Here is a 15,310-nt window from a genome sequence, read left to right as displayed (position 1 = left end):
GTTTTCTATTTAAAATTGGTATTTACATTGCAATTTTATAAGAGTAACAATCAGTAAGTTAATCTTTACTATTCTAAGTATAAATATAATACATACAATTAACATGTATGATATATATAACATATATCACTGCATACTTAAAATTATTCAATTTAAAAGTTACTCAAAAAATGGTGAGGTAAACGTGAAGCAAAATTAAAATAATATATCTGAAAGATAAATCGATTTTTTTAGAGTTTTATGTTGACAAGCCGAAGCGTCATCATTGTAGTTCTATCAAATTGGGTTGATTTGACAAAAGAAGGTAGAAATACAGATATATTTTGATCAAACTGCCTGCCAACGCTAGGCAAACGTGCAGCTGTATCTCATGTTTTCAAACTAAACATAGAAAACAAATGGAATCATGCATGAAATTTATTCAAAACCTAAAACTTTTTCAAGGAAGCCCAGCGCAGAATACGACACTTAATTGATTTGCAATCGTTCAAGCGATAATGAGAGCATGACCCATTTGTTGCATGATGGGAGTTGTGCATTCATGCTGTATCGATGTCCAAGGTCACAGCAGTAGTCGTGGCTGCCATGATAAGCTGATGAGGCCAGGGAATTAAGCGATAAAGGTTTTATATACAAGTAGGTGAGTGTGAAGAGAGCTACCGCCCTTCTTTGAGGCTGTTACGTCTGAGTAAGTTCTTTTCATGCGGTGCGGTTGACAAACTGTAATGTTTTTGTTAACTAGACAGTGCAACTGCTGATGGCTGTTGAAAAAAGCATTTGTTACATGATAATTAATACATTTAGGAACATACTCCAAGCATATGATGGTATATAGGTGCATTCTTCAAAATACATATACATGTAGGTATTAACCACATTACACACCTTTTTAACTCTTTTTAACACTCTTATTCTTTCCTTTAGCCTTGTATTCCATTGTCTGTGTTATACTCCTATCTCTTCCATACTTACATAGGTATGTCTTGGTGTCAATTACAGCTGCTGCCATTCCTTCCTCAAATTTGTTTACCGTTTTGTTATCTTCTCTATTCAAGTGTCGAAGGTAATTGGATAAGAAAATTGCAAATGTCAAGCAAATAATAGCACAGCTCGAAGTCAGTTTGATAAGTTCTAGTATGTAAAACTAAACTCTGGCATTTATTAATCAGAAGCCTCAGTCATTATTGCTCGCTCTGGAGAAAGAGAAGAAAGAAAGAAGCAAAGATGACACTGACTAAACAACGCAACTTCTTCAGTAACTCACTAAAATCCAGATGTGTTAAATGGGTTTTCTTCCCTAATGCCCTAACTTCACTATATCTTAATTCTCATGTCTATTAACTACTGCTTTCACATCAGATGATATTCTCGGAATTGTCACTTTGCTGAAATAAAAGATCTTTTTGATTAAAGGAATATTTTTCAGAGATTAAAGTAACTTAAGTATGAATGTATATTGGCCTATATGCTAATCCCTCTAACGGAGGCTTGGCAGAGGCACATACTATGTATATTGGCCTATATGCTAATCCCTCTAACGGAGGCTTGGCAAAGGCACATACTATGTATATTGGCCTATATGTTAATCCCTCTAATCCCTCTAACGGAGGGTTGGCAGAGACACATACTATGTATATTGGCCTATATGCTAATCCTTCTAACGGAGGCTTGGCAGAGGCACATACTCTGTATATTGGCCTATATGCTAATCCCTCTAACGGAGGGTTGGCAGAGGCACATACTCTGTATATTGGCCTATATGCTAATCCCTCTAACGGAGGCTTGGCAGAGGCACATACTATGTATATTGGCCTATATGCTAATCCCTCTAACGGAGGCTTGGCAGAAGCACATACTATGTATATTGGCCTATATGCTAATCCCTCTAACGGAGGGTTGGCAGAGACACATACTTACAAGTCATAATAATGATATCTAGATGAATTTAGGATCTGAGTGATTAGGTTTGGCTATTAATTATAATTTAAAAGTGGGCGATCTTTACAAGGTTTTAAAAACTGGCCTTTGTTCAATAATTATATACATGTATTATAATCATTATTGCATTATTATTGAATTATTGCATGGTTGTGTCTGTATGACCACCATGTGCCATTGTAATATGTGGTGTTTAAGGAAATTACTCACTTCAACACCGCACTAACATCGTTGATTAGTAACTACTACATGTATGTTCTCGTTTTATCCAGACTATACCTCTATGATTGGTTACTCGAAGGCAAGCTGCTTTTTGTGATATGGCTGTCAAGAGTTGAGTCAATTTATATAACTGGACCTAGATGTTTAGTGCAAGCCTAATATGTAATGCAAACGTGATGCAAATGTAGCGATAGAAATACTCTTTATTCTCATAAACCAAAACCCAATACACAAGTAGCAAAATTCTAGAATAGAGCAAAGACGATCATAAGTAGTAAAAGCCAAGTGATATAAAATATATCTTACACCAATGGCCGTATCTGCCATTAAGCTCTGTCTTGTACGTCTACGAGGTGTCAATGTTAAAAGAGGATGAACTAGTATGATTGTTCTCTTTTATAGGCACTTGATTAGCTTGAGGGTAGATGGATAAGTGTTCAGGGTTGTGTCTTTAGGTTACTGAGGTTGGTCACTGAGGGAGCACTGTCTTTGGGTATGTCATCAGAAATTCACCAGATTAATGAGATGGTATATTCAGGTTATTTTGTCAATGTCCGATGTTAGCTGGCAGGGGGCATAGATTTTGACTTCTTTTGGTGGTTTCTCTGATATGCGATCAGCTCATCTTCTGTGACTGATTCTTTAAAGTTTGGAGTTTCTAACTAGTTTGTTGCTGCTTTCCAATTATTGGACTTTGGATGCCTTCAAGGGTCTTGTTGCTGGTGCGGCTCGCTATCTGTACGTCCCGTTGTGTGTATCGTATGTCTACTTTCTGGTCTTACTCCGTTCTTTGTCAGTGTTTTGATATCTCCAAGCAACGACATAATGTATGTATATCCAGTGGTCTGACTCCATTCCCTGTTGGTATCGAGTTTTAGTGAAATGTCAATATAGCACCATGCACCATGGTAGTCATACAGACACACTCATACAGACACATGTATGATTGTGGTTAGGGAAATTATTCAGTATCAGACTCATCAGACTATTCCCCAAACTTTTATGCAGTTATACAATTACATACTTTTGATATTATATTTTATCACTACCTTTCTAGTATCTGCAGTAGTATGCACCAACGATTCCTTTTTATTGCTTCTTCTACCTGCCAGACTCTCTCCAACAATACTCATACTGATTCTGTAGATAGAGCAGCACAGTATACCAGGGGCCTATCGTGAATTCTTTCATATTACTCAAGCCACTGAAACTGTTAACTCAAGGTGCTGTTACGGGTGGATGTGGTTAAATTATGTTATGTATAATTCATTCGAATCCACACACAACATCACTGTTGAACTCGCTTTGTCATTTCATTATATTTTAATTATGTTCAGTTTGTGTACTTTTGCTTAGCTTGTGGGAACTAATTTGGTTATTACTGGTTCAGGTACAAGTGAAGGTGTTAAGCTGTTGTAAGCAATACTGATATTTACCAGTAAAGGTTAATTCTATATTATATAAATACAACAATTAAAATACACAACTAGCAACACTCTAAACAATAATATTAATGACAAAACGTTAACATAGCCAATAAAAGTTACACCCTTATTCGAACAACTGCGAGTTTCAATAGTCAAACGAGAGTCATGGCAGTCCTTATGTAATGAAGCTCGGTAGTTTAGGGAAGCAGAAGAGAATCAGCTGATGATGGCGAAGGAGGCTCCATAGGTAGGAAAAGGATAGAGGCTCTGGAGGCAGAGGGAAGAGAGAAGGAGGCTTCAGAGAGAAGAGGGAAGGAGGCTCCAGGGCAGAGGAACGCACCTCAGCAGGCGGAAGGAGCCCCAGCAAGTCTTTCAGGAAGAAGAGATAGATAGATCGACTGCAGATAAAGAGAAATTGAGTCGTTGGAGCTGTTCTCTTTAATAGATGTCTCTGTTAGCCTGTGAGAAGATGTTTAGAAGCTCAGGTTCTGTTCTTTGTGTTGCCGAGGGCTAGCAATTGAGTGAACTTGTCTTAAGTACGTCATGAGAGTATAATCAATAATATACAGCCCTCATGGGGGCTGTATATCATTGGTATAATGATTGGAAATGATGACTAACTCCAATTGTCTTGGTCGTGTCTGGTACAGGCCTGATATCTGTTGATGGTTTTCTGTCATGTCAATTGACGTCTCTTTTCTCATGGGCTACTTCTACAGGAGGTTTCTAAGCTGCTTGTAGATGAGTAGGTATATGATGACGGTCTTTGTTGCTGGTCCTCTAATGTGTTAGGTGTCAGGTTCATTGTAATATTGCTGTCTCCGGTGTTTAATCGTTTCTCCATTACGCTATCTGCTTTTGCTAATACTTCTATGCAACAGTGTCACTGCGAGTAGAGAATATTTTGTATTTCCCAAAAAACAGCGCGTCAACTAAAAACCATGGTAACCGAAAACACATCTTTTCCGGTAGGAACTACTGTACATTTAGTAGATACCAGTTCTCCGCACTCTTCCCATATATTTAAACAACGTTTATGGGAAATCGCTACAAGCATTCCCTTAGTATCCTAGAGTTTCGGAACTTTTAGCAATTGATAGTCGTACTCGCCGAGAGCCAATATATGATTATGGCTTAAGAATTCGAATTTTCCATTATTGGGACTTCCCCTAGTTGCGAACGTGAGAATAAAACGAACGTGAGATCAACCGAATGACTCAATATTACACTGACGGACACTGACACAACATAAATAGCTTACAATACCAAATCTACGCTGAAAATGGCCAACAAGAATCCAAACTGGGTTGACGAGGTATGGCATCGCTTTATAGAATCGTTTGGCATGAGCTCATTTCGGCTATCTTATTTTTATTATATGTACTGTATTCGAACATGAATAATCGATTCCATTTTAATACAAATAAAGCAATATGCTCCCGTATTGTTTTCAGATATGCCGTTTATATAGTAAATTAACTGCTGAACAAAGTCTGTAACAGAATAAACCACGACTTGAACTAAAGGTGAACAGTCACACTCAGGACTGTTAGTACTATAAGATGACTTGTGGTTGTTGCTCTTTCAGAGTGCTTAAGTATTTATTTTTGATTACTAAAGTGCCATTACGAAAAAATATATAAGAAAGCGTGTCCTTTTACTGAGTACTAACGACTTTAGTTTATAGATGCTCAATAAAAAAGCAGTTTCAGCATATAATGCCTCTACCGTTATTTTTACAAGTGCAAGAAAAGGAACTGTCGAACTATAAAGGAGGAATAAACAGTGGTGCCACAAAACAAGGAGAGTTTTTATTAATACACTTTATAGTTTATTCAAAATTGCTTGTTTGCTTGGTCTGTACACCAAAAATGCTTGGTGTACATTTGACCTGTTTTATTCGTTCTAAGGGCAAACACAATTCCTAGTTAAAAAAAAAAAGTTTTTAGTTTTTCGTACTGATGATGCTGTTAGTTTAATGGGCACATCTGATTACTATGGTCAGCTGATATGCTTGGCTTTAGAGAGAGGCAGCTTCCTTCTTCACATCGTCAACACCTCCAGTGCTCAATATTTTCCAATAGCACGGTTTAGCGTTTTACCCTTAAGAGCATAGAAAGTTATCACTGTGAATTGAATTTTTATAAAATCAGGTTTGATTTTTGTATAACCATTGCACTAGGGCCTCATAAGCGAGAACCTCTTCAGTTAAAAATACTCAGCATTTCATCTTCTGTCTGTGAATAGGCCTACATATATGTATATAACTTTATAATATCAATAAACGTGTATTGTTGTCACTTGTCGACCGAGAACTGAGGCTTTATATTATTGATTGCAGTTCGAATCCAAAGGATATGCAGTTATTGAGGATTTTTCTACGAGTGAAGAGTGTGATGAGATGAAAGCCGAGATGTATCGAGTTTTGAACGAATTAGAGATTACTGCAGAGCATATGGCTGTGTTCTCTTCTAGTGATGAGGAAAAGTTTGAGGTAATTTCCTGAAACACCTTATGAAACCAGGGTGGTTTAAGCTGTTTGCTAATATTACAAATTACATGACAATTTGCTTTTCCTCACCGCAAACAAGCTCGTTTTAATATTCCTGACTAGTGTTTCAGAGGAGTTGCTTTCCCACTACTGTATTTCAATTACACAATCGCATTGTTTTTATCCATTAATCCGGTGTTTGCATTATAGGCTTCTAAATGGGACTACTTTTTTAAAAGTGCTGGAAAAGTGAGGTATTTCTTTGAGAAGGATGCTTTGAAAGAAGATGGTGGGTAAACTCTGTTTACACTTGCATGTAGTTTTGGTCAGAGATGCTACCACTATCCGTTGGTGCTACCTCTGCTGCTGCCATTGGTGTAGGAATTCCAGATTTTGTTGATGCAAGGCTAATTTAAACATGCAACCATTTTCATTGTTTTGTCCCAAGATCACTTCGTTATGCAATAACTGAATTATTTTGAAGTGAGCATGTTATGTTGTGAATTCATGCTTGAATAGAAACTGAATCAATTAATTGCTGTTACAATGATGTGAACATATGACAAAATGAAAAACTTTTTTGTTAATTCCTTAGAGAATGTTTAAAGATCTCTGATAAGCAGTAAATATGTTATCCTTGTATCGCTTTCAACTATACTATTATCAGTAAGCTAACCTCCTATTTAGTAATAGTTGTGTAAACAGCTAGTAACTGTGTGAAATAGAAAATTCCATGATGTTCAACTGGAATATTCTGTAACGGCTATCTGGGATATTCCATGATGTTATATCTGGGGTATTACACCAGTATCTCATATTCTAGGTACTCTGACAGTGCCCAAAGATCGCAGCATCTGCAAGGTTGCACTCGGTAAGAAATTTGTAGTCTAAGATTATGGACAAAGACTAGGAATAAAGACAGACGTTTTAAACAAACTTAAAAGTAAAAAATAGCTAACAGTAACTAAAAGTGTGCTTTGAATAGATGTGAGTGATGACAATCCTGTCAGACAATCTACTTCATATCTTTTTGGCTAATTGCTCAAAGTCTAAGATATGAATATTGCTCCTCAGGCACTGATCATATAAGTCTACCCTTAAAATAACTATTGTTGTTGTTTTAGCTCTTCACTGGCATAATGAAGTCTTCAAGAGATTCTCTTTCAGTAACAAAATGAAGGTATGTAACCTGCTTGAGGTAATCATCATTATATTGATAGATAACATCTCAAGGTTGGTCTGTATGTGTGTACTTGTGTAGATAGGTGTGTCCAGTTATAGCTATTAAAATCTTAGAAAAGATCGCTGCGTGCTGGATTAGAACTCGTGGATATTACTACAGCAGGATTGTAATGCAATTGTCCAACCACTTAGCTATACATTCCTTATCATTATATTGATCCTATCATATACAGTCAATCTTTTCTCAATTGCTCATGCTAAATACCTTGTCAATTGAAACTCTATGAAACTCTATGAAACTCTATTGAAACTCTATGAAACACAATGTTCTTTTGTACTCGCCATAGTAAGGCTTACATGTAATAGTTTTTTAAAAGTTCAGCGTCATACGTTCCCAGGGTTGATACTCCCCCAAAAGGCCCATTAGGCTCGGCCCAAAATCACGTTTTTTCAAACCATGGGGCACTGTTAGTGAGTTTGCTACTTTAGGGGGCCCAAATAAAACTTACTGTTTTCCTGAACAATTTCTTTTATTGATTGGCCTGATTACGTGTTCCCTTAGATATATAAGGGTTACATATGCTATAGGCCTAGTGGAGAATATTTTTATAGCTTCTGAATCATATTGGATATTTAGCGGGGCATGAAACCTGGGCGCCCCCTAGGGAACGAACTCCCAGTGTTTAGGGGGTGTATTTCAAATTGATCAACCAGGTGATTGAGGGTACAATATCCAAGTCTGGGCTTAGCCAAGTGGATGTTTCTTTCAGAGTATCAACCCTGGACATACATACGTTATGGTAAAAACTGGTTCGAAAACAGATAAGTGATAAAATTTTAGTTAAAGGTTGACTAAAATGCGTACAAAAACTTTTTTCAAGTATGTTTTTAGTAAGTTAAATTTATTTAAGTTACTAAAGTTTTTAGTAAATTATATGCTAAATTCATATAAGTAAGATTCATCGTAGCACGTCTGTCTTGAAGGTAAGAACTCTGCACGTAGTACATTGTAATGTTACATTTTTTTGCAGATCATACCCAGAAAATGCACAAAAGTTATTGTAGGTAACTATAGTTACTAAGGTTAGCATAATGTTTTGTTACTATTTTTTAATGATGATGATTTTTACCAGGCAGTGATTACATTAGATAATTACTATGGGTTTCTATGCAACTCTATACGTCTATGCGATATTTTCACCTTATGATGCCAATACTGAAACGAACTAAAATCATATAATTGTATACTGAATAATTTTTCATTGTAATCATAGCAAAACAGACTATATTTAGCCATTTCTTGCTCGTGATCTCACATTTATATTTAAACACCTTTACAGTTTTATTTTTCTCCTAATTTATTTCAACAAAACACTTCTTTCATGATATAAAATTTAAAAGTTGCAGTTGTTTGAAAAAGTTTGCAAACCTTTACAGTTGTTTTTTTTCCTCAATTCATTTGAGCTGCACAAAAAACACTTTTCCTATGATATGAAGCTCAAAAGCTAGAATGGTAAATGTTGTATATGTTAAATAACAACAAATTTTCTGTCCGAAGACTTGTTTATTACTGGGACAACGCCGGGCATTCAACTAGTCATCGATGTATTGATTCATGTTTAGGATTTTATAGATTGATAAAGACAATGAAACAGCAGGTTACTGGCAGCAGCTAATGGCAGCATTAGATTGTGATAAGTTTAGACTCTGGAAAAGTTACGTTTAGTACCCAACACGACTTCCTTTTTATTTGTATCCCATCTTATCGCTGAGTAGGTTTTCAACACAATTATTCAGGGTGGCCAAACTGCCGCAATCTGCATTGTTGATTTGGGAGGGAGAGGGGAGAGCAATTTAAGTGTGAACGACCTTCGTGTTGCCTATCTAAAAATCTAACCACGACCTGTCATTCCCCTCTATTAGGCTGCAGTCCACGCTTTATCACTCATTTATTTGTATCCCATCTTATCGCTGAATAAAGCAGGTTTCAGCAAATAAAAAATATTCCAAGTTGCTACAGTGCAGTAATCTGCATTGTTGATTTGGAATGAAAAGAAATAAAGAGAAGAGAGGAATTTAAGGGTGGATGCCCTTCCTGTTGCCTATCTAAAAATCTAACCAAAACCTGTCGTTTCCCCTCTACTAGGCTTCAGTCAACACCTTATCACTTATTTATTTTTTAAACATAAATTTATTTGTATAAACATTTTATTGTATATGTTATACCAAATTAAACAATAAACTGATACAGTCACAGTTGATGAATATGGTAGCCCTACAGTGGTTGCTTAGCAATGATCAGTTGTGTGATGTTCCTATGAAACATGTTGTAGTCTTTGGCTCACGATCTTGGATACAAAAAACCAGCAGTTGTAGAAAGTGTCTACTTGTTCAATAATCCTGGATCTGGGGCTCATGATCATCACCAGGATGGTGGTACCTTCTGGATGGAACCTATGAAGCTCTGTGGTCTCTTTCTCGCTCTCGATGATGCCGATGAGAAAACAGGATGCATGTGGTTTATACCAGAGTCACACAGGGAGAGTAAGTTAACAACAGGGTGCTCAAAGTATGCTGTTGCTGTCGTGCGCAATGCCATGGTAGGTTAGCAACGGAAAAATGTCATACAAATTCTCCTGTAATAACCAGTGAAGAAAACTTTTCATATTGTTTTTGCCAGCAACAGAAGATTACTAATAGTTTATTATTGACCTTCTATGCAACAATGTACCGTAAAAAAGTATAAAGATTACATACATTTATTTTGTTAAATTGTGCTCATTAATAGAAAGAAGATAACTCCAAATTATTTTACCAATGATAAAATCCTGACAATTCAATCAGTAGTGGCCATGAGAAAAGATACTGCCAGTGTTAGAGTTTTTGGTGAAACTGTTATGAAGTACTAATTGCGAGTTTGTACTTGGCAAATTATAATTACACACAGAGTTCAATGTATTATTGTTTATTTACGCAGAGTTGATGTGTTACTCTTTATATTATATTGTTCAATGTATTTTTGTTTATCTACACAGATCTGATGAGAACGATACGAGGTCAATAAGTAATAGGAATTTTATCATGAGTAATATTGCACTTAGATTCAGTTACCATCTAATCGATGTTATGGTATGTTATGATATGCTATGGTATGTTATGATATGTTATGATATGTTATGATATGCTTTGATATATTATGATATGTTATGATAGGTTATATGTTATGATATGATATGGTATGTTATAATATGCTATGATATGTTATGTTATGATATGCTATGGTATGGTATATTATGATACGCTATGATATGCTATGTTATGATATGCTATAATATGTTATGATATGTTATAATATGCTATGTTATGATATGTTATGATTTGCTATGATATGCTATGTTATGATATGCTATGATATGTTATGATATGTTATAATATGCTATGTTATGATATGTTATGGTATGTTATGATATGCTATGACATATTATGGTATGTTATGATATGCTATGTTATATTATGGTATGTTATGTTATGATAAATTGTCAAAGGTAATTTGCTTTAACAGGCAAACCAGAGCTTCCTATGATAAAACAGGAGGATGACAATGGAGTGATAAGTTTGAAACCTGGTGATTATAGGTTTTACGCAGATACGAGTAAATTTACTCCTTGTCCTGCGAAAAAAGGTCAGTCTCTCTATATATGCTTCCTCAAGCCCTCAATCACAGTAGTTACATATAATTTCAGTTTTTACAGGTAGTTTTTATATAATGCATATGATTTAATACCATATGCAATTATTTGATATATTTTTCTTTTTTGCTCTAGAATTGATTTATGAACATACAGTATATTCTTGTGAGAATATTTACTTCAACATTCGATGGTTTCATCATAAAAAGGTTATATTTCGACGAATAAGGTTGCAAGAAAGTGTAAACAGAGACCATCTCTCACAACTACATCACAATTGAGCCGTTTTGGAAAGAGAATCTAAACTACGGGCGATCTCGTATGGCTGCAATTTTCTGTTCGTTTTTGAGCTTTAAAGAGCTTGTAATCACATTTCCACATATTTTGCACTTACAACACAACAGAGTAAGACATGGTGAATCTTTTGATACCAAATAACTGTAATGTGAATTTTGTTGCAAGTCAACCTTTAAAATATTTGATTACAGATTTAATATTATTATGATATTTGTGGCCAATCTTTGTAGATTTGTTGACACTTGTTAAATCAAGGAATAAGGCATTGTGGATAGAGTTGAGAGATGCTTGTGATATTTCATTTTATCCATAAATCTCCATCTCATATTTGCTAATACTTGGTATAGTCATATGTATGTACATGTAGGTTTTGTGTTAGGACCTGATGTGCAACTTTACTGAGGTTTATTCGGGAAAATTTTCACATTATTCAGGATCCTTGGTTCTTATCCACGGACTTGTCGTACACAAAAATAACAACAACGAGACAAATGAACCAAAGAATGCCTACACTATGCACCTTGTTGAACAGGAGGGGACAACTTGGAGTCCTGACAACTGGTATGTTTCATTTATACCTTGCTCAAACTTAGCAGTTGTATTCCTTCACACTTGTGTAGTTTGAAAAGGATTGACAACTCCCGATATCTGACAAGTTTATTGTACTATAGGCCAGTGTGAGTAAACTGAGTACTACAGTTGGTCTCTGTATAAGATGTCTTTGTATATGCTAATAGAGGTATCGACACTTTATACAATACTTCCACATTACCCTAAACTTATATGCTTATCATAGACTCCTCAGGGTACTGTCAATAGGTTTTTTATATGTCATACGTTACTTAGGCTATTGCCATAGAGTTATCTGTATACTGCATAAAATAGATATATTTCTGGATTTTCAGCTGCCATGGGGCAACATATAAAAATAGTTTTCAGAATAGTGACGAATAAATGCAACGTCGACTAAGCCTGCCAGGCAAATTATACATAATGAGACATCTCCGTAACAGTAGTCCGTATATGTTTTGCCGTAGATGTTGTTTTTTACTCTTTTCACTATGAATTCTCTCAATTAGAAAAGAGACTTATAGAAGGCTAGTCACTCTAACCAACTATTTTCAAGCCAGCTACATAAGAGGTCACAGTTTCCCTTCAACAACACTCAAGTTGCTACCATAGAGTTAACCATATATAAAACATTACTCACACTACCACCATAGAGTTAACCATATATAAGACATTACTCACACTACCACCATAGAGTTAACCATATATAATGCATTACTCGCACTACCACCGTAGAGTTAACCATATATAAGACATTACTCACACTACCACCATAGAGTGAACCATGTATAAGACATTACTCACACTACCACCATAGAGTTAATCATATATAAGACATTACTCACACTACCACCATAGAGTTAATCATATATAAGACATTACTCACACCATAGAGTTAACTATACATAAAACATTCTCACACTACCCCCATAGAGTTATGTCAGACATTACTCCCATGACTGTCATAGATTTACCCATATATGACATGCTGCTGAGACTAAAGACTACTATCTTAGAGTCATACGTAAATTGTATATATATATATTGCTCAGGCTACCACTGTAGAAGCTCAGGCTAGCATCGTAGAAATATCTGTTTATACATGGCTCACAGTCTATACATGGCTCGCAGTCTATGCATGGCTCACAGTCTATACATGGCCCACAGTCTATACATGGCTCACAGTCTATACATGGCTCACAGTCTATACATGGCTCACAGTCTATACATGGCTCACAGTCTATGCATGGCTCGCAGTCTATACATGGCTCGCAGTCTATACATGGCTCGCAGTCTATACATGGCTCACAGTCTATACATGGCTCACAGTCTATGCATGGCTCACAGTCTATGCATGGCTCACAGTCTATACATGGCCCACAGTCTATACATGGCTCACAGTCTATACATGGCTCACAGTCTATACATGGCTCACAGTCTATACATGGCTCACAGTCTATGCATGGCTCACAGTCTATACATGGCTCGCAGTCTATACATGGCTCGCAGTCTATACATGGCTCACAGTCTATACATGGCTCACAGTCTATACATGGCTCGCAGTCTATACATGGCTCACAGTCTATACATGGCTCACAATGCTGACTGTAAGGCTATTAAGTCTTTTTGGCTAAAACAAAGTGATTGGCTCTGACCAAACATGAGCCTTCATCATTCAGTTTGTTAAACCTTTTCAAGTGATATTGTAATAGGATGAATATGAATACCATTGTTATTTATTGTGCTACAACTTTGTCCCTAATATATCTTTAGTTAGCTATTTCGCTGCCTATCTTGTTATTATTCAGTTATTATTCACTCGCTAGCGTATAAATCTTATTACATGGTCTATATGTAACATACTGCATGTTTGAACTTTGAATTGAGCAACCCAGTTCTGCTGTGTGAACTTATAACCTTCAACAAGGGCTTCGTAAGACTCAAAATTAAGAGAATGTGATTTAGTAGTTTGTCAGTTAACCCTGGCTTTATTTATGGCGATCAAAATTCCAGAGTCGCTTCGTCCAGTTATAGTCTAAAGTCTCAATACAGTAAGTATCAGTTAGCTTCAACGGTATAAAAGAATTTAACATTTATTTTCCAAATATAATATATAAAATCAGCTTAACACTCAATTTAAATTTAAAACATCTCCCTTTAGTGTTTCCCATTTGAAGTTTTAGTAACTTGGTATCAACACAAAACACTTACTTGTGTGTATGTAAGCTCTGTGTGCTCCTCTTCAGTCTTGTTAAAGCGCTGGAGAACGACTGATGAGCCTGAGCACAAGTTGGTCTTTTTATATTAAAAGTAACGGATGTTTTTCTAGACTTGTGCAAGTCAGATTAGGACCTATTTCTTCGGCTGCAAGCCGATTATTTCTGACCTAAGTACCAGTTCCGATCTGACACAAGTTGGCTCTAAAATCGGATTTATGCGGCAAATTTAAACAGGTCTGATCCGCAAAAATCCCGAGCAATTCTATTTTTAGCGATTTCTAAATTAGTTTAGGCGGTCATTTGTACCAGCTAAGACCGTTTAGCAATCTACTTTTCTGATCATGGAAGAGCTTGCCCACTGGTTACATAGATACAATATCTATGTGTCTAAATAGCATGAATATCATTTTTCATACTGTTTAGTGAGTGCAGATTTATATTGTACAAGGTTATGTATATACATCTCCTGCATTGTTAGTTAACCTAACAATGATTATTATATATTGATAGATATCCATGTCTCTATGAGCTATGTATATTACTGTCAGTATGCCTAACAGTGACCCACAGAGCTTATAATAAAAAACAACATATTATTAGTTGAGATTATATATATTGAGAAATATATTTTAATTTTGTTTTCAGGCTGCAGTCAACAGAGGAGCTTCCTTTCAACCCCTTGTACTCCAATTGAGAGTGACGGCTGCAATCTTAATACCATATTTATTTTCAGGCTATGTACTTATTTTTATTATATATGCCAATACTTGCACCAATAACATTATTTTTAAACAATGTATAGCTTCCTCCTTTTTCTATTTAAAATAAGTATTTACACATGCCATTTTTAGAGTAAATTTTATTTATAAGCATTGAGTTAGACTGAATCCTTCTGAATATACGATACATATCACCACAAAATTAGATTTCTTGTATTTTGAAAGTCATTCAAAATACAAGCGTGTACATGTGTACGTGATATGAGCGTGTACATACAATGGTGTACATGATGCCAAATTAGAACTACGTATCCGAAAGATCCCTTTTCAAAATTTTATGTATACAAACCAAAGTGTGGTCAAAATTCTGGTTGGTTTGACAAATTAGGTTAATGTGACAAAAGAGGTTTCATACAAATACAGATACATGTATATTAATGATCAAATTGCATGCCAATAAGAGATCAACGATCACATTTTGAAAGCACACCATGTTTTCAAAATCATAGAAAAACATTTGAATGATCTTGCCTTGGATGAATATGGAGAAATTATG

At 35.7% G+C, this 15,310-nt stretch overlaps 1 protein-coding gene across 1 annotated transcript; it reads left to right on the top strand.

Moving 5' to 3' along the window:
- The first annotated feature begins 4,774 nt into the window (after positions 1–4,774).
- On the top strand, positions 4,775–14,950 carry LOC137404500 (phytanoyl-CoA dioxygenase domain-containing protein 1-like). Its single transcript, XM_068090724.1, has 9 exons — positions 4,775–4,902; positions 5,929–6,081; positions 6,289–6,367; positions 6,902–6,949; positions 7,203–7,258; positions 9,594–9,804; positions 10,823–10,942; positions 11,681–11,807; positions 14,681–14,950. Exons 1-9 carry the CDS (start codon positions 4,870–4,872, stop codon positions 14,727–14,729), a joined length of 876 nt encoding a protein of 291 aa, XP_067946825.1. The 5' UTR covers positions 4,775–4,869; the 3' UTR covers positions 14,730–14,950.
- Positions 14,951–15,310: the final 360 nt, after the last annotated feature.

The sequence above is a fragment of the Watersipora subatra genome, chromosome 9, assembly GCF_963576615.1.
Source record: "Watersipora subatra chromosome 9, tzWatSuba1.1, whole genome shotgun sequence".
Classification (NCBI taxonomy): Eukaryota; Metazoa; Bryozoa; class Gymnolaemata; order Cheilostomatida; family Watersiporidae; genus Watersipora; species Watersipora subatra.
The sequence above is the reverse complement of the archived record's forward strand: the minus strand, read 5'-3'. Positions and strand labels throughout refer to the sequence as shown.